This window comes from Branchiostoma lanceolatum, chromosome 12 (genome assembly GCF_035083965.1).
Source record: "Branchiostoma lanceolatum isolate klBraLanc5 chromosome 12, klBraLanc5.hap2, whole genome shotgun sequence".
NCBI lineage: Eukaryota > Metazoa > Chordata > Leptocardii > Amphioxiformes > Branchiostomatidae > Branchiostoma > Branchiostoma lanceolatum.
The window spans coordinates 17,995,905-18,015,598 of record NC_089733.1 but is presented as its reverse complement, the minus strand read 5'-3'; the positions used below and the strand labels follow the sequence as shown (position 1 = coordinate 18,015,598).

General features: G+C 41.7%; 1 protein-coding gene across 4 annotated transcripts in view; it reads right to left on the bottom strand.

Annotated features, from left to right (window-relative positions):
- The window catches only part of LOC136445578 (cell adhesion molecule 2-like), a 40,699-nt gene that overhangs the window by 11,613 nt on the left and 9,392 nt on the right, over positions 1-19,694 (bottom strand). For 2 of the 4 annotated variants that reach the window (XM_066443661.1, XM_066443663.1), the window contains exons 2-7: positions 7,338-7,528; positions 6,032-6,167; positions 5,035-5,328; positions 4,411-4,571; positions 3,758-3,881; positions 1,035-1,052 (exon numbers count right to left, since the gene is read on the bottom strand). In XM_066443661.1, the coding sequence (XP_066299758.1) occupies positions 1,035-1,052; positions 3,758-3,881; positions 4,411-4,571; positions 5,035-5,328; positions 6,032-6,167; positions 7,338-7,528 (924 nt within the window). The remainder of the gene's footprint in view (positions 1-1,034; positions 1,053-3,757; positions 3,882-4,410; positions 4,572-5,034; positions 5,329-6,031; positions 6,168-7,337; positions 7,529-19,694) is intronic. The other 2 variants (XM_066443665.1, XM_066443664.1) reach the window with 1 other exon arrangement.

Genomic DNA, 19,694 nt, shown 5'->3' with positions numbered 1-19,694 from the left:
TGGTAGAAACTGGCCAAGTAGAGTTAATAGTACGCTAGAAGTTGGCCAGCCACTAGTGTCCAATAGGCAAACCACAGACTATTGGCTGGCCAACTCCTAGCATACTATTCACTCTATTTGGCCAGTTTCTATTATTTTTCCAGCGATCTGCGGAGCCTCGTAGAGCCTACTGATTTTCCAGCATTCTTTGCACGGAGAGAGACAGTGGAAATTACAGAGAGCGATGGAGCAATATGTGCTGTACACAGGAGGATATGGTTTGGGCAATGCTTCAAAACATGTGTTTCAACTTGTGTTGACAAATAACAGAATTTGTGTATTAGTCAGGCCAAAGATCTCTGGAAATTGTCTCTTGTATAATTGAAGCCAGGATGGCTATGGTATCTCTTCCAGCATGTTGTCTTGTCAAGATTAGAAAACTACACATTGCAGTTTTAAAATATCTCCTTTTCCTCCAGTATAGAAAGCACAGTTGTTGCTCCATCTCAAATCACTTCTTGTTTCATAAATCAGTGTCCCAAGCTGGTCTCAAATCATCTCTGTCACAAGGCACGCAAAATTCTCTTAGCACGAAAATCAGTTTCCTAAGCGATGTATCAATTCGCCTGATGATTCTCTAGCTTCCTATGAATATGATTTTGATTTACATGCAACATCTACTAACATTATTCCACCAGGGTATATAATTCCGCCCCTTGAAAAGATATGTCCAAACAGATCTCCAACCCAACGTCCCCCAGTATAATGCACTCCTGTATATCTAAACTGTGCATACCTGGGGGTGCTGCACTAGAGATCTCTCAAACACACTGTTTTTAAAAGTGGCGGATTTATGTAACCCGGCAGATTTATGTCAATGGGGGCTACATTCCATGTTTTCTTTGTGGTTTAAAAATCTTAAACTGAAGCCTAACATGCCTTGTGACAACATCGATGACTCGAAACCAGGAAGAACATTGATCCAAGGAAACATCATTCACGGATCAATACAAATCATGATCAATCATCAATAACAATCAATCCCTTGATCTTACTTGGTGGTGGCAACGTTGCTGTTTCATATAAGTGGTGGGGAACAGGTCAGTTGTTGAGTTAGGAGAACATAATGAAGAAAGGATGTCAAAAAAGAAAAAGAAAAGACGCATTAGATGTCAACTCAAATATCAAATCATACAGAGGTAGATTGAAGAAATCAAGTTTTAACCAATATTTCATGGCATTAGAATGATAGCATAAAAGTACTGTACCTAGTATCATGGCAAACTTATTGTCAGTTCACTTTGTCAATATCCCTTATATTAATCACAAATATTACACAATATTAGTTTTGTCAGAAAAGTCCACCGATTTTCAAAGTATTACAGTAGCATCATGTTTTTTTCAGAGTCTATCAATTTTTGCTTTACCATAAAAACTTCATTCATTTCTCACCTTCATATCAACATGAATTTTATCATCATATTATGACATTTACCATTTTGATGAGTCACTCCTAAAGAAATTCATTTCAAAATTTTCCTTACGAAACTCAGCACATGTTTTCAATAACAAAAGAAGCAACATTCAATTGTCTGTCTTTTTCATTTCAACCTGAATACATCATGTAATCTGAATTGGGTTGAGCCTTTTATTTTTCAACAAAAGAGACCTTCAGTTGGGGAAAAATAAAAGACTAAGCACAAAATTGAATTTCAAACAAACATAACATCAGGATTGTCTGGGAAATATAGTGGCTGTTCCAGAAAACACCAGTGGGTCTAGACTTTTCCCACTACTCTAAGACCTAGTGCAAACTGTTACATTTTTACCACACATTCAATTTCTTTTTTCCAACATTTTTTATCCTAAAAATGCTTTGCTTTTTCAACAGTTAACATAGCCAATTCAGGACATAATTGTTTTTTAGTATAACTATTTCACAAAACCCAATCATTCGTCTGCTGATGTCCTGGAACAGCCAAACTCTATTTAGGAAGCAAAATCTGTTCAAATCCTAAAAGCAATATTAGCACACCAAAGTTGTGCCACCGAAACACACAGAAAGCCCCTTAAAACAATGTTAGCCACACAAACATTTAGGTTTTACTGCGACACACCGTTTTTGCACAAGTCTCTGGGTTAGACGTTTGCCATGATGAAGAGTTAAAGACATGATACTAAAGAAACATAAGAGACAGACAGATATTAAAGGCATTTTCCCCAGTATTGAGTTATGCCACACAGAAATGACAGGAAAGATAATACAGGACAGGAAGTAAAGAACCGTATTACAAGAGCCACAGATAGAAGATGGCATGAAAAGACCTGTTAGCCACAAAGACAGCTAGGGATATTAGTGGGTGTATGGAGTGCAATGTTGTGCCAGAACCCAATAGTCTTTGCTGTACCATTCTTGTTTCCTTCAAAACAGTTTCAGACACAATTTGTTCCCAAAGAACCTTCAACATTTCATTTTACTGCGTTAATTTCAGTTTTAGTAAAATGACACTGACAAAGCAAATGACTCTTTTTACTTCAAGGACTTTCAATGATTCAAAGTACAAAAAGAAACTGATTTTTCAAAACCATGTATAGGACGAGTCAACACACATCTTTTTCTTCCTTGTTGAAGGAACTAGAACACTTGGCACGGCAAAGACTGTAGTCTCGGTTCCCAGGTTATAGCTTTGACACAGAGCCACCGTTCCACACATTTTTTTTTCCCCACACCGTTAAGAAACCGAGAGAAAAGTCTGCTTATGTTGCCACCATTCCACTGCTTGGAATAAAGAAGTTATAAAAATTAATTTCAATACAGGATGCCCCCACAACCTGCCTTAGCAGCAAAGCGTTTTTGCTTAAAAATGCTGCACAATTGGTAACAGTTTTGTAACATCTACACAAAGTTGTTTACTTGCAACATGAAAATTGTACATTTGACAGATGTCACACCAACAAGACTGTCCAGTGCTATCGGATTTCTTTATACATTTTTCATTATGGCTATGAATGTTTCATGCTTCAAATTTTGATCATTTTGAAGATAGTAAAAATGCCGATTGTAAATTTGTAACACTAGACAGTCTTGAAAAATCAAGGACGAAATCCAGTCCTGTTCTTCTATTAACATCTTTCACTGCATAGATAGATTTTCTGTGAAATTTCTGTGAAGATTGTCCTAGTAGAATTGCTGATTGTCCTCTGATCGCCAATTGTCCTGAATCGCAATCTCTACTGTGAAATAACATGTCAGCTTTTCAAAAGGAAATTCTTCCATACAAGTGTTAGAGAAAAGTTTTGTGCAATTCACTCTTACGGAGAACAGGACTGTTTGAAACATGTCGTTTTAGAAACAACGAAATCTGGACCATGGCTCCATTTCGATTAGAGCTGTAGGGAAAGAAAGTTATTATACATCTTAGAAATCACGAAGAAACTTTGCTGAGTAAAAGGAAACATTGCTTAGAAACTCAGACAAACTCTCTGAATACGCCAAACAACAGTTACTCAAGGCGTCAAGCAACCAGTTGCTTGGGTAACCATTTTTGGCGTATCTTATTACCTAGATGTCTAACCTTCATCAACCTTTTGAATACACATAATAAATTACATAATACATTTTGCATTTAATTTTTTTTCAAGAAGTTTCAAAACAACCGATTCAGTTACTCAGCAATACTATTACAGAGCCACAGTCCAGAGAAACAAAGGACATTTGTTTGCTTGTTTTCCCATAACCAGGGGAAACCATGTCGCCAACTGGCGATGGTATCCATACCTTCTTCCACTTGGTCGATGACGTGCATGGCGGTGACAGGGTCTCCAATCCCGTTGGATGCCGAACACTGGTAGGTTCCTACAGCGTCAGGCTGGACAGACTTGAGCCTGAGGGTGCCTGCAACCTGGACAAGGAATAGTCATGCCTTTAAGGACCAGAGTTATCAACCAAGCATTGATGTGTTCAAATATTTGTTTTTTACGAGAAGCCACGAGCCTGTGAAGCTGGTGTATTACGCCGAATGGCGGTTATACCGGCTATATAGATTCATATAGAATACAACACGGTGTATTCCGTATCACCCAAGGTACCAGCCCGACCCGATCGCGGGTAGGATCGCCCAACGGCCATAGGGCAATCTGACCCGTGAGAGGAATGGGACCGGAAGCCAGTGTGATTACCCAAAGTTATCACCCGGTCCGGAACACCGTTTCTGCGGCCCAGGTATGACATAAGACAGATCCAGACCTTAGCATGAAAGTTATCTGGCACATATGACCCGCTACTGCGATCAGGTGTCGCTGACGTCACGCTGCAGTAGCCGGGTCATTCCGTGAACAGGGTTGATGGAGTCAACCGAAAATTTGGGGTAAGTCCCAATTTCTCTTATAGTGTTGGAGGAAAAGTTTAGTCTTGTTAATAAAGATCCAGACCTTGTCCTCGTCTGTGTTGGTGGGGAGGCTCCCGTTGACCCTGCTCCAGGTGTAGGTGGCGGGGGGGTTGGCGGTGTCGACGGCGCAGCTGAGGGTGACGGTGCTCCACTGCACAACCGTGTCAGCTGGGTCCCTGGTGATGGTGGCAGAGCTGGGGCCATCTGGACAGGACAGGTGTACAGAGAATGAAAACATGCTAAAAACACTTACAGCTTCCTTAATTTTCAAATCACTTGTATGAAATTGAGACGGTTTACAGCTAAATACTCAAGACAATTTTTCGCCCAATTTTTACTATAGTAAGCATGCCTGGTGCTTTTGATGACTCTCAAACTAAACTATTTTGAGACTTTTCTTCAATATGCAGCAAACAAATTCTACTATCACAAAAACTATATTCAAATATCCTGTGTAACTTATATAAGGGCATGATCCTTTACAAAAATTAAGGATAAGCTTGCTTGGATTCTAAAACTTGTGACCAACAGGAACAGACTGAAGTTGTAGAGCTGACACTCACTTTAATTCCTGTGAAGTGAAAGCAGCAGCCTAGCTGCTAATGCTAAGAATTAGACCAAGGCAAAGGGAGGAAACACAAAAATAATTGAGTGGTGCTAAACCTACATTGGACCTGAAGGTTGACGCTGTTGGTGAGTGCGTTGGGGTCGTCTCCGGGTAGCTGCGGGGTTCCGTTGTCAGCTGTGCAGGTGTACTGGCCCGCCGCGCCCCTCTGGATGCTGGTGATGGTTAGGGTTCCCGTGTTCGGGTCCTGGGCGGCGTCGGCAGGCAGGTTGGGTCCTGTCCAGGTGTAGGTGGGGGCGGGGATGCCACCTGCCTGACAGGTGAGAACCACCTGGGCGTCGTTCTCCTTCGCTATCAGGCCAGGGGTCGCGGTGACTGTCGTGTCCTCCGGAGCAACTAAACAAGAGGGGTAAAGGTCAACAGTGCACACCCCAATTCCCGCTTTAAACTACCAAAAATTAGGGACGTTTGTACACAAAAAACTCAGTAGTTCTCCTTCGCTATCAGGCCAGGGGTTGCGGTGACTGTCGTGTCCTCCGGAGCAACTAAACAAGAGGGGTAAAGGTCAATAGTGCACACCCCAATTCCCGCTTTAAACTACCAAAAATTAGGGACGTTTGTACACAAAAAACTCAGTAGTTCTCCTTCGCTATCAGGCCAGGGGTTGCGGTGACTGTCGTGTCCTCCGGAGCAACTAAACAAGAGGGGTAAAGGTCAATAGTGCACACCCCAATTCCCGCTTTAAACTACCAAAAATTAGGGGTGTTTGTACACAAAAAACTCTTAGTAGTTCGAGTAGTTCAAGTAGTTCTTGTTAGCTATGAGGCCGGGGGTGGCTTTCACTATTGTGTCCTCCGGAGCAACTAAAGAAGAGGGAAAAGGATCAACAATGCACACCTTATTCATCCCTGAAATCTACCAAATTTAGCGATGTTTTGTAAAGAAAATGAAACTCAGCTGTACTGTAGCTGGACAGATTTATTTGATCCACTCGTGCCGGGAAGGGTGCTTCCAAATATCTACTTCAACCAGAATACATTTCTTTAAGAAAAAAAATTACATTTTCCTCAACTCCTGGTACGAAACCATGTAAACTTACACTGGACAATCAGGGTCCTCTCCTTGCTGTCGGAGGTCCCATCGCTGAAGGTTGTAGAGAGCTGGTACTGCCCTGCATCGTCCTTGGTGACGGAGAAAAGTTTCAAACTCGCCTCTCCAACAGGCTCTGCCCTGCCCTGGAGGTGAACATGATAAATAGAAATATCATTGCTATGAACCCACTAAGACCAGAATTCAGTATTGTGAACCCCCCTTCATGAAGGTGTAATAGCCCAGGAAAGAGCCTCATTCTGAGACAGAGTCCTGAAGTCATGAATAAAACCATGTAGCTCTGTAGTCTGTCTTAGGCTTCCTGTATCTGCATCCAATGGCCTTAACATCGGTCCACAACATCAGGATTCAGTATACTATGGGTTGCCAACGTCTCTAACAACGTGGAGGAGGGTATGAACTGTATCCAGTCTCCAAACTCCACTGAAAGGACGGGTGGTCAAACGAGCTGCCGAACTCGTCGGTTGGAACCAGGCTGGCAAATGCGGCACTGTATCCAGTCTCTAACATACACTGCCAGCAACGGACGGCCAATTATAAACAGAACTCGTGGGTCGTGTTCACCGGGTTTTCTGAACAGGGCGAAGGGGTGCCATGACACCATACTTTCAGCAAGCACCACATACAGTGCAACCTACACATGTCTTGCTTTCATCATCATCATCAGTCGACGAGCTTTCGCTACGACGGGGTTATACCGCCCTTTTTACGGGGTGACATACCCTTTCGTTGCCTGTCATACAAGACGGGGATGCGCCAGTTCTACCGTCTGGGTGAATGGTGTAAATCACTGTGTGGCTGATATGAGACGGAGGTTCGCCAGGCCTCCATCCTGGTGATTTGAAGTGAATCACCAACTCCAGACAGAAGGATTTGGACCATCGCACACCGGGGCATGTCCATACTCTTTTTCGAAAGGTGTGGTGGGTTCTTTTCCGTGCGCTGGGTGTGGCTCTCCCCAAACACGGGACCTCCATTTAACGTCCTATCCGAGGGACGTCCCTAACCCTAGATGAGCTAGGTACTCATTTACACCTGAGTGAAGTGAGGAAAGTCGTGTTAAGTGCCTTTCCCAAGGGCACAACGTCGGGGCGCAAGTTCGGACATGTCTCTGGGCACAACCGGGGATTAGATCCTGGGTCCCATTGTTTGACAGCCGCGCGCTCTACCACTTGCGCCACACGACGCCACCTTGCTATACATAACTACATCAGGGTTCTCCTCAGAGGATGGAATAAGAGTGCAGCGCCGCTAAATTTCTGGGGAGAAGTCTTCAACATGTTAGAGGTACTTACCCGCCAAGCAGCAAAGATGTTGAAAGATCCGTTGTTGGCCTTGTTGGCGATGCCGCTTGATGGCATCTTTTTCCAGACCTCAAACAGCATGGTGGAACCTTCAGAGGTCGTATAGCCGTACTCCAGTATAGAGTCGTCACCGAGGTTTGTCCGTGTCGTACCGTCATCGGGAAGGGTGATCGCATTTTGCGCTGAAAAGACAAAGATTTGGTTAGCCATATTACCTATGAAACACACGGGGCGAGTAGTACAGTCTCCTGGCTCACGGGAATCGAACTCAGGCTGTCAAAACACAAACCCAACGCATTTACAACTAACTGGGCTCAAAGGCCTGGAACAGTTAGACCGGTCAGTAAGTGGCGCTTGAACCACACTTTTACACCTGTCTTCAAGCCCTGTTTTATATTTTCGTAGCACTTTGGACAAGAATACGGCATAAAATTTCAATATAACATTTAAAACCAGGGCTTGAAATACTGGGTGCACCCAAAATTTTAAAAGTTATTTTTGTAGGCTACAGAGTAAAGGTACGATTGTACACTAATATACAGAGTACTGTTGAAATTTAAGTATCAGAAAAAGCAATATAACCTTTGTTGTACATTGATGTACAGATTTAAGTTCTTAAGACATGAAGTACGGTTTGTAAATACATTTTGCTGACATTCTACTTTATTTCATGGTATGTGCACCAGTGTACCTATTCCCAAAAATGCCCACCCGTGTCAGGGAACCCTGCTGCAGTATAATCAAATAATGGATACTACTTCTATGAGTTTCAAGCCCTATACACATTTGTTTGAAACCCAAACCCCAAATTACAACATGATAAATCACTACGATGACAAGAGATACTGATCCCACCCTAGGTGGGAGACAGATATCTGTCACTCCCTCCCCTCCTACTGAAAATGGTTCCATATGAGACCCAGGGAGCATCCCAGGCATGTCTGTTATTCCCTGGGAGTCGGCGCTGTCAAACCGAGGATGCTAACAGGATATGTGGGGCTGGGGTCGCTGCTAGGGTCAGGTACACTGCTGACATAAATGGCAAACACTCATCAACAAGGGTGCTATATACTGTATCAGGACCCTACCATACTTCCCGAGCAATGGCTTGGTAGGTCGTGAGTTCGATCCCCGGCCGGGTCATACCAAACTACATAGTGCTTTCTCTGCTTTGCACTCAGCATTTGGAAAAGAGTATGCGGCAGTTTAACACACACCACTACTAGTGGCAGCGCTCGTGAGTGCGACTCGCACACAACATGTATGCGACCAGTTTTTTGAGAATGTGACTAGATTTAAAATCACGGTCGCACGGTGCGACAATCAAAAATTAAGACCAGCGCCAGCGCCAGGATAATGCCTGAAGAACTAAGCGGTAAGCCGAAAATATAGGTATTCCAATGCTACCGCGAATATCGTCGGTGAATTTTCTATCATGTTCCCACACCCGCGGTACAAAAACTATCCGTTCCTAGTGGCAAAGTTACCCATCGAAATAAAGGATATAAGTTTCTCTCCTTTGTGGTGTATGTTTGATTTGTAAAATGTTTCAAACGCCAAAACTTTGTCGATGAAAGTGAGCGCTCGCCGGACGCTCGCTGTTTTCAATGGCGGCCATGATGTTTATGAAAAATAGACCGCAGCAGAATGAAAGGCTTGTTTCCTGCGGTCATATTTATACCTGTTCAAGCTATGATTTTTACGATCAAAAATTGATGAATCAATTCAAGTGGAGTTTTATTTAAAAAAATATCAAATTTTCCTTTTGTCACCGGTATCATTTCAAAGCTCATTACCTGCCCGTTGTTATGGTGCTACATGTACTTTCATTCTGCTGCTGTCTATACTGCGCAGCGGCGAATCACAAAGCTTTCCCCATGCGGTCGGCCTGTCATTGGATGGTGGCGCCGCGCGGTCCTGACGCGCGAAATTTGAACTACGCGTTTCGAAGGAACCGAAGATATTTGACTGGGTCAGCACAAACAGATCATTTTTGATACTATTGAGCAAGAATTTTAAGGATATTAAAGTATTTTGGATTATTTGTAGACAGAGGGTGAGGGTAAAAAGAAAAGAAATGCCTGTAAAAATGTTAAACTTGATGCCAGCAGTGAAGTTTCAAATTATGGAATATGACTTTATTTGTTTTGGTCATGAACCCAATAGATAACTTCTAGAGTCATCTATTTATTTATCATTCAAGGTTATGTGAATCATTACCTGCCTTGTTCCAAGTAAAAAATACCATTGTGTATTTTTCAACTTGTTGAACTTGAGGCACCGTGGCCCCCGGATAGGGGCCAGCCGGGGAACCTATGCCGAATTTTTCTAAAAATCCATCGTACTAGTATCAGTATGTAGGAAGGTATTGAATGAATTGAATTGCCAATTGTTCTGCACCATCAATTTATCTTTTATGATCTATTCAAATACTTTATTCCCGGTTGTTAACATTGATCAATAGGAGTATCATTTGGTATAGCCAAGACTTTTGCTTGTTCTTCCAACTTTTTGTAGTGGTGCTCCTAGATTTTTGCTGGTGCTCCTAACTTTTTTGAGTTAGGAGCACAGTGCTCCTAGGCCTAAAAGTTAGTCTGGAGCCCTGAGTGGACTAGCCCCCTGCTATAGTGATTGCACATAATTGTGTGGCCCAAGGGCTACTGAAACGGAGATGGGCGCTGCCCTATACGTCATCTGGTGCGGGCGCACTTGAACTTTAACCACAGAGAAATCATGAGATTGAACAGGGGAGGGTGAAAAATAGTCATAACTGGTAGAGCAAGAAAGCATTGAAAGGTAAGGAAAAGGAACTACATGAAAATTTCGGTAAATTTTGGCACCCTGTGTTTCCAAGATACCTATTCTTAAGAATAAATCTCTCGGGACTTATTTGCCTTGAAATGGAAATATTTGCTCTTTATGCCTTGACAAGATTTATGTCATATTATCTCAGCTAAGCAGCAAAAATGCCAAGATTAGAATTACTTGGCTAGTGAATACAATACGAAAATCTTGTTTCCTGATACCTCCACTAGTGCAGAATTCGTGGGAACATTCTCTCTGATCCGTATCACATCATGCAAGAAAAATCCTGGGGGCAAAAGCTTTGTTTACCCTCTAATTTCATGCCTAATTTCTCCATGAGGATTTGCTCATGTAGAAAAGTAGTCCCTGATCGCAACATAACGATAACAAAGAAATTTTCCCTCGAAATTCCTGCAATGCTTCATTGGAAAACCCAAATACATACTCAAACTAAAGATGGTAAAAGTGTAAAATTTAATGCATTTGAGTTTGTGGGGATTTAATTTTGCGGTAGGGAGAAAATGGAGTGTTCGCAGTGGTTTTAAGTTTGCAGTTGAAACAATTGGGCAGGCGGGCAAGAGACAGACCAAGAATGTTTGCTGTAGTCTTATGATCATTGCAAAAAATGCTAAAATTAAACCACCATAAAAATATCCATATTTACAGAATCAGATTAGCACCCTCACCTACAAAATAAAAAAAGCCAGAACGCTATTTTCACATTGACTACCTCCAGCAGAGAAAAAGCTGACAACCATTGACTACTCGAGACTTCTCCACACAAAGACCAAGGACACCATCAATACAAGTCATCAATAATGCACAATCAATATGTAAAAGACTATCAGTTTGTAGACACAGGTGACTTTCAGGAATGACCTAGATTCCGTCCTCACAGCTGGTACTGTGGGTTGTCAAGCATAGCTAATGTGGTCATTCGGATGAAGAAAATTCCTTTAGACAAACCATTGATGAGGGCCTGCATGCCCCTTTTACGTAGAGTATAATCGGCCGTTTTAATTTTACGTTGAGCGTTGCCAACCCCTTATAATTTAGCGTAGAGCGTAGGGGGGGCTTTCTGAATTTAGCGTAGATCATAGGGAGGCTTTCTGAATTTAGTGTACTACGTAGCCAGCCCTCCCAATTTAGCGTAGATCGTTGTCGGGACCCCCCATGCAGGCCCTCATTGATTATGACCATATCTGCTCTTACATTTTTACCATTACGAAAAAGCGAGAAGTTGAATCCATGTAGTGTATAATTCTTGTAGTAATGTATAGATGTATCTGTACACTATTCTTTTGTTGTGACCTGTACTTAACACAGAAAGGTCTGCATTCATTTAAAGTAGAATGACATTCCCTTAATCCTTCCATCCTTCTTTGCATTGTCCTCAAGGTCCTGACCTGACCTCTAAATTCTTACTATTCTTCCCTATTGACCACTAATTTGGAGGTCGTGCCCTTAAAGACCACCTTGCTTTGTTCCCGTTTGTCGAATTGAACGTTGGAGAAGCTAGGTGCATTTTGCCAGTTCCGTCCCAAGATTTTTTACCCAATATTATCTATTAGTATTAGGATTACCGTACCTTTGTTTCACCCCCCTCCCCCTTACTACACCATGTGCCTTGAAATGACCACACCAGCTGGAAAGAGTATTTGAAGATTAATACCGTCACTTTATTACAAAATGATCAGGGAATCATGATCCGCGCTATGATAATCAAGGAATGCCCTGGAATACTTGACAGGATGGAAAATGAGATTTCCAATTAGGATGTTCGTTCAATCAATAACAATATTCCTCCCTCAGGTAATTCAAATTTTGAATGAAACCCTACAAAAACGTTCATAAAAATTTACCTTAAAACTCAACCTTCTCCCTGCTGCCTAACTCTGTAACCAATAGAGACTTTGTAGCCAAAGGGCTACTTCAGTGTGCTAAAGGTTAACAAAAGTGTTGTTCTGAATATAGCATATTAGCAGCTCTTCCAAGAGCCCTGTTTCTCCCCCCAAACCCATTAGACCCCTTCACCAATATTGAAGTCTAAACAGAGGCTTACTGTATTCACTCCAATATTTGCACATGTGCTGTCGCCAAATTACAATCGCATGTGAGCTGCTGAGAGTGCCCTCTTCCAGGCCACGATTGTTTATGCAGACAACCATGTGCTTGATAAGAACTAGACTCAAGGAAACACTGTTTAGCATCACAACTCGGTGAGTAGAGATATTTCAGATGTGTGGTCTCCCGGCATACACTCTTTTGCATCCGAAAGACAGCAACCCAACAGAGCACCGTCCTCGAAAATGAAGCCCTAGCAGTCGACAAACGAGATGAAAATGAGAACATTCCTTCATTGCCCAACAAAGAGCAGAAAAAATGTCCTGTTCGATTAATCAGTGAGAAGAGGCTATTCATGCCAAGTTGCAATGATTGAAAGTGTGCATTTTCTGAGAGGCTAATGCAAATTCCAGCACAGCACTCCAAGTAACGCTTTTTCTTCTCCTTTGTCTTGAACGTAGAGTGGATTCTTCGGGGTATGAGTCCTGGGACAGTTCATCAGGACACCCAATCCACGGAATTTACAAGCTGTGAAAGACAGTGATTGAAAGTGTGCTTTTTCTGAGGTTAATGCGTATTCCTGCTCAGCACTCCAAGTACTGCTGTTTCTTTTCCTTCATCTTGAATGTAGAGTGGATTCTTCAGGGAATGGCTGCTTGGGTGTTTCATTAGGACAACCAATCTACGGTATTCACAAGCTATGAAAACACGTCCGCAGACGATTCACCTTGGACTGGAACTGCCAGGAAAGGATTTAGTAAACGAGCTGTGTAAGATTCAAGGCTACTCAAATTCTGCCAAGGCTGGCGTAGAATTGTCTGTTAGGGATTGGAAGCAGGTTTCGGACAGATTAGGGGGCTGAGGTGAATTTTCTATAATTTGAGTTTATGAGACCTTGTTTTTTCCCCAATAGGTGGAGGCTTACAGCTAGAATAATCAATAGCGAATAAAACGCCAAGCTTGCACGCACAGCCCTGATTTTGAAAGGAGATTCCAGCACATCTGGTGGCATAACTGTCTACAAATTTTACCACTAGCTCCAAGCCATTCTGCAGTTATCAGTAGATGTATCTTACGATAATTTTCAAGCCCTGAAATGTGTTTTCGATCTTTAGATCAACACCTTTTGTAAGCCCAATTTTTTAACCTTCTCCCTGCTACCTTACCCTGTAACCAGTACAAGGTTGGTGCCAATAGGCCACTTCAGAAGGGAGAAGGTTAATAAAGCTGTCTTATATAATCAATGAACCGTTGTGAGTAAGTAGATGGCATTTAGGGCTATACTCTGGAAAATGGACAAACATGTATCTACAGTACTGAATCTAGCTGTTGTAGTGGCCATTCTCTGCTAGAATATAAACTCAATCATGTTTTACCTAGCTCACCTTCCTGCAATTTTCATCCACTTTATATTTCAAAATTGGCCTGCAGCCATGTTTTTCTTTGCCCAAGGTCTCTCCAAAATTGACCCATGTATAAAATTTCATTCATCCCAATTGCACTGCACACCCCATGACTAACCGAGTTTGATGTACAATAACAAATATTATTACCAATGTTCATGGCTTCTTAAGGGTCTGGCATATTTTCATGCCACGTTCATCCATATTTCAGGCCGAAAAATCAGATAATCAAACAAGTAACCTTATTTGGGGCCGGTTGCTGCTGCTTGAGGGCCTTGCTATTAAGATGAGTGATGATCCAAAGCCATTATTGTGTGAGAGATCGTTTATCTTCATTTCCGTGCAGTTGATGTTTTAGCTGATTAGAATTTTGCATCTGATACTGACAGAGGATATTCAAGAAGATCTATTTGTCCATGTATCGATAGAATAGCTGGTAGATGTGCCGGGATGATTTGTTTGTAGTGCATACCCGGTAAACCACCTCATGGCGATACACACCAGGTTTGTACTGAACAGTATAAGTTGCATATCCAGTCAAATGTATTTGATCCACCCAAACCGGGAAGGACCCCTACCCTTTTTGATCGTGTGATGGGTTCTTTTATGAGCTTGAGGTGTCGCTCTCCTCAAACACAGGACCTCCATTTTAAATCCGCCACTTTGTAAAACAATGTGTTTGAGAGATATCCAGTGCAGCACCCCCAAGGTATGCACGGTTTAGTTACATTGGGATGGAGATCTGTTTGGACATATCTTTTCCAGGTGGTGGAATTATGTACCCTGGTGGAATCATGTTAGTAAATGTTAATTCTAAAGCAAAACCTTGGCTGGCCGTTTCAAGACTATTGTTATTGAGCTGGTCCATTTTAAACCTCTACAACCCATATGATTACCATGGTCTGTTGACTTGTTATTAAATTTGAACAAACAGCAGCAGAAATTAAAATACTGAAACAAAACAAAAAAAGGTGTATGGGTATCTATTACAGACTGTGCTCTTACATTGTAATGTAAGTGCCTGAACAGACCTCAGTTACAAACCTGGGACCTGTTTGAATAACATTATAGGTATGCGTACGCATACCAATGAGGTAGGCACAGCTAGCATGTACAGCTATAGCAGCCCCTTCCAACCACCTACAAAATTTTATTGAATGTTGGGTGTCAAGTGACTGGCTGGAAGTTCACTTGGTAGTTCAAAGCTCCCAAAGCACCTGATAAACTACATGGATTGCTCAGTTCACACAAGGTAAACCGCCACGTATACAAGTAGCTTCCTCCGAGGACTAATGAATACGTTGAATAATGTATGACGCTGCAAATCATAAACAGTGCATTAGGCAAGAGCTGTTGCACCTGCACTATGCCAATAAAACCATAGCAGGTGGGAAGGCAAGGAGGGTATAGAATTGTCTATATCAGGAATATAATGGCTTAGCAATTGTCATTCAAAACTCACTATCTACATAACACCTGAGGTAGCATGTAAGCAGTATTGATTTTCAGGGACATGCAAAATCCTAAGAACTACAATCGTGATTGAAACAGCGTGCATTCGTGGATTACTATTCAAATCAAATCATTCAGATCAAATCTGTACAGAAAAAGGCCTGGAGGTACCACCAAATTGTCTTGCTTGGGTCATGCACATGTTGAACCTTTTGATATGAATGGTCGAACCTTTTCTTTCTGTGCATGAAAGATTTGCAGATTTACCACACCCACTGTCTCTCCAGCAATAGCTACCAATGGCTCCAGGCTAGAGACATACTATACATACTTTCTACATGTGATCATGGCTTCTACTGTGACATTTAGGCCAAGCTTTCAACACCTCAACTGTTGAAGATAAACAGACGCCAGTGCTGAAGAAATGGCGGCTGAGTGCAAGACCTTTCCCTCAGACAGTGCTTAGCACTTGAGCAGTGTAAGCTCCCAAAAAAAGCATTGTTGTTGCTTATGGGGGAACATGTACCTGTGTGCAAAGTAAATTAGGTGAAAGAATCAAATCAAGGCAAAACTTTAACTCCTAAAATCATGACATGTTAGCCTTCCATTTTTCACTATATCAAGCATGAATTCAAAGGTTTGATTTTTCCTTTATGCAGACAATTTCATGTTCCACAAGAGATGCTACTAAAATGACGTTATTTGAAAAACTGAACCAAAATATGCAATATACTATACTCTCAGAGAACTTCTCCTATTACTAATTAACCCCAATTGATTACTGTAATTAAATGGTTCTTCCTGGATCTCCGTTGAGGTCAGATCTTACCAACCCTCTAATAAAGGATAACATTTCACTGCCATCTTTACTAACCAGCATTCCACAGGCCCACTGTCCACAATCATTACACAGTAGTAACTGATCTGTACCTTTAGGAATAGGGCTCGAAATTCATTTTTTGGGAATATGTTCACGGGCTAAAAATTTTGGTGAACAAAAAGAATTTTGGGTGCACAACATAAATAAAGTAGAATATCAGCAAAACGTATCTATAAACCCTACTGCCTCTCTTATGAACTTCGATCTGAAATTTTATAGCTGACAATAACATCAATCAAAGTACAACAAAGGTTACATTGCCTTTTCTAATGCTTAAATTTCAGGAATATTTTGCATACTAGTGTACAGTAGTACCTATACCCTATAGCCAACAAAAATAACTAGGTGCAATGGTGCACCAATGGTCAAAAATTAGGTGCACAGCTTTGTGTGTACAAAACCAAAAGTGCCCAGTATTTGTAGCCATGCCCACTTTCATTACACAGTGGCAACTGATCTATACCTCTAGGAATATCCCCAATTCCCAGAACAACAGGCCCGGAATGCCTGATCTACACCAACATCAACAGAACAAAGGGAAAAGGGAACTTAAGAGAACTTGGCCTTGGTCCATGTAAAAAGCTCTTGACCTCTCTTCTCTGTGGGCACCTTTTTGATCTTGGGAACTGCTGGGTTGTCAACTTGGGTCATGTACAATTGAAATGTAGACATCAATTACAAGGCTCAAAGGTTGGGTGCACTCTTTCAAAGCCACCATTTTTAAAGTGACAGAAAATTGGCATTGGCATAACCCTTTCCAAGAGTATTTCATATTGACACTCACTGACCTAGACCATAGGTCTACTTTATACATCACATACCTAGCCTGTGGCCTAAAATTTGACAGATCAAATTTTACAGATGAAAAATCAATTCTATATGCTTTGGGTATTTTGCAGTCTTTTCAGTCATACTTTGACATTTTGCATGATATTCCAATTATGAGATCAAGGGTTACACAAATCCAATTCAGGTCGTAGCCCGATGGCCGTTTACTGTGACTAGTCTACTGTGACTAGTCAACTAGGGGCTTAAAGTAGTCAATGACAATTTGGATGGCCATCGAATAGAACATTTGAATTAAAATTGATTAAATACCACGCTTTTGTTTGTAATGAAGCCAACATGACACCAGTATCTATACTTAAACATGGCTTTGCTGTGTTGAACATGCGCAAATGTATACCGACATGTTTTCCAGACAAATGGTAACACATGCCAGTCCCCTGGCTCGTTTTACTGCAACTGCAAACACAGTTAGATGGTGAACAAATATTGAAGATCACACTCTTGGGTAAATACAACTGATTTACAGAGGAATGCAAGTACAGGAGAAACCTACATTGGGGGACGGAGGTTAGTCTACAGGGAAATCTTTCAGAATGCCAAACAAAATATTTTCTCATTCCTTGACATGACTTCCAGCTACAACTTGTTTCGTTTAAAGTTAATTACAACCATAATTCTTGTTTATCAAATCCATCTACAAGTTACAGTGCATTTGTATGTTCTAACGCCCACGTGCATTAGTCATGGATGTGTTGAAAATCAATTAACATGTCTTCATTTGCACGCATTTTCAGAGCTTTTGCAACTATGACCCCGTTCACACTCATTTTTTTCAATCGCGATTGAAGTATAATCGCGATTGAATCGATCCGATCGCAATTGACTTTTTCAGTGTGAACGCTCCCAATCGCGATTGGAACGATCCAAAACGATCCAATCGCGATTGGATTGTAACTACCTCCGGAGGTAGTTTGATTGGATTAATCGCGATCGGATCCAATCCAATCCTATCAAATTTTGAGTGTGAACACAACTACGATTCATTCCATCGCGATCGGCGGAGATTTCGGCTGGTTCCGGGGGTGGGAGGTCATACATGCGGGTACGTGGGGTCATAGTTCGCATCGCGCGGGAAAACAAACCCAATCCGCATGTCAGATCGCTCTTTTACAACAACAACAACTTTTCATCGTCAACAATGCCCAAGAAGAAGAATAAAACTCCGTCAGCAACTTCAGCTGGTGGCAGATGGCGCGATGAGGAGACCAGGGTCCTCATCGCAATCTGGGGGAGAGAGGAGGTGCAGGCCAAACTGGGGAAATGTCACCGAAAGAGGGACATTTACCGCACCAAGTGACAATGTCTAGCGGAAAAATAGACACAAAACAAGGACAACAAGGACAACAACAACATTTACCAGATGATCGCCGATAGCATGCTTCAATCGCGATCGGATCACGGCGTACTTTAATCCACTTGGCGAAAAGCAGTGTGAACGCAAAAGTTTCTTTGCGTTCAATCGCGATCGGATCGAACAATCGCGATTATACTTCAATCGCGATTGAAAAAAATGAGTGTGAACGGGGTGTATGTCAGGTATGAGACAATATCAATACAAAAGACTTTGTAGGCTACACTGTTGTTTATGTATCTTACAAGAGACTGAGACAATATATCTGAACAGTATGTTTAAAACAAAAGACTTTGCAGCCTACACCTTTGTCACTATGATCTTACATGCAAGAGACTTTTATCAAAGACTGGAACAGTCTAGCGGTCCTCAAGAGAGATTTGTCTCAAAGATTTGATCTTTGAACAAACATCTTTCAATCTCCAAAACGATTCATGTATCCCACACTATGATTCTCTACTTGTTCAAGTTGTTGAGTGATGTAATGTACCTGAAATTTGCTTCGTCCTCAGCCCGAGGTTCCACCGCTTTACCTTTACCTTTACCTTAATCTACACCTTTGTTACTGTATCTTACAACTTTTCAAAGACAGGAACAGTCTAGCGGTACTCAAGAGAGATTTGTCTCAAAGATTTGCTCTTTGAACAAACATCTTTCAACCTCTACAACGTTTCATGTATCCAACGCTATAATTCTTTCTTTGCTGAGTGATGTAGTACACCTGAAATTTGCTTCGTCCTCAGCCCGAGGTTCGACCGCTTTACCTTTACCTTAGTCTACACCTTTGTTACTGTATCTTACAAAAAAAATGCCAGATACTTTTCAAAGACAGGAACAGTCTAGTGGTCCTCATGAGAGATTTGTCTCAAAAATTTGATCTTTGAACAAACATCTTTCAACCTCTAAAACGTTTCACATATCCAACGCTATGATTCTTTCCTTGCTGAGTGATGCAATGCACCTGAAAGTTTATCCCAAACAGTTCTGCATTTCCAGACAGGCCTAACTATCTATAGCTAGTAGATTATGTTACACGCCCACTAGCTACTCGCGGTCAAAGGTCGCCCTGAGAACTCTTAATGTCAGACCAAGAGAAATGCTGTGTTTACCATGTAATTACTGGGGTAACCATGAATCTCCGTCAGTGCCCCATGTAGTTTGTAAAAAGGGCAAACATTAGCTGGCCTGGATGCCAGACCCCCAATCTCTATAAACAATATCTATCGTTTCCCCCAAACGATAGATATTATAGGAGACACCATAGAAAAAGCACACACAAGGCGAAACAAGAGTCCGTAGGACACAATTCTCCGTGAAGTATTTATAGTATGTACAAGTATTGACCCACACAAACTTTGCATCTCTGCACAGTCCAAGAAGTGTTTCAGAGCAAGTAAAGAAAAAGTGTTTGTTTATCTTTTTCTTTCAATACAGGAGTGGTCAACCTGCCGAAAAGTATGTTTTTACAGCATGACATAGATGGGATCTAGAAATTCCGGGAAAAGTCACAAAGTTAGATCTAGATGGCCCCTTTTCAATTATCA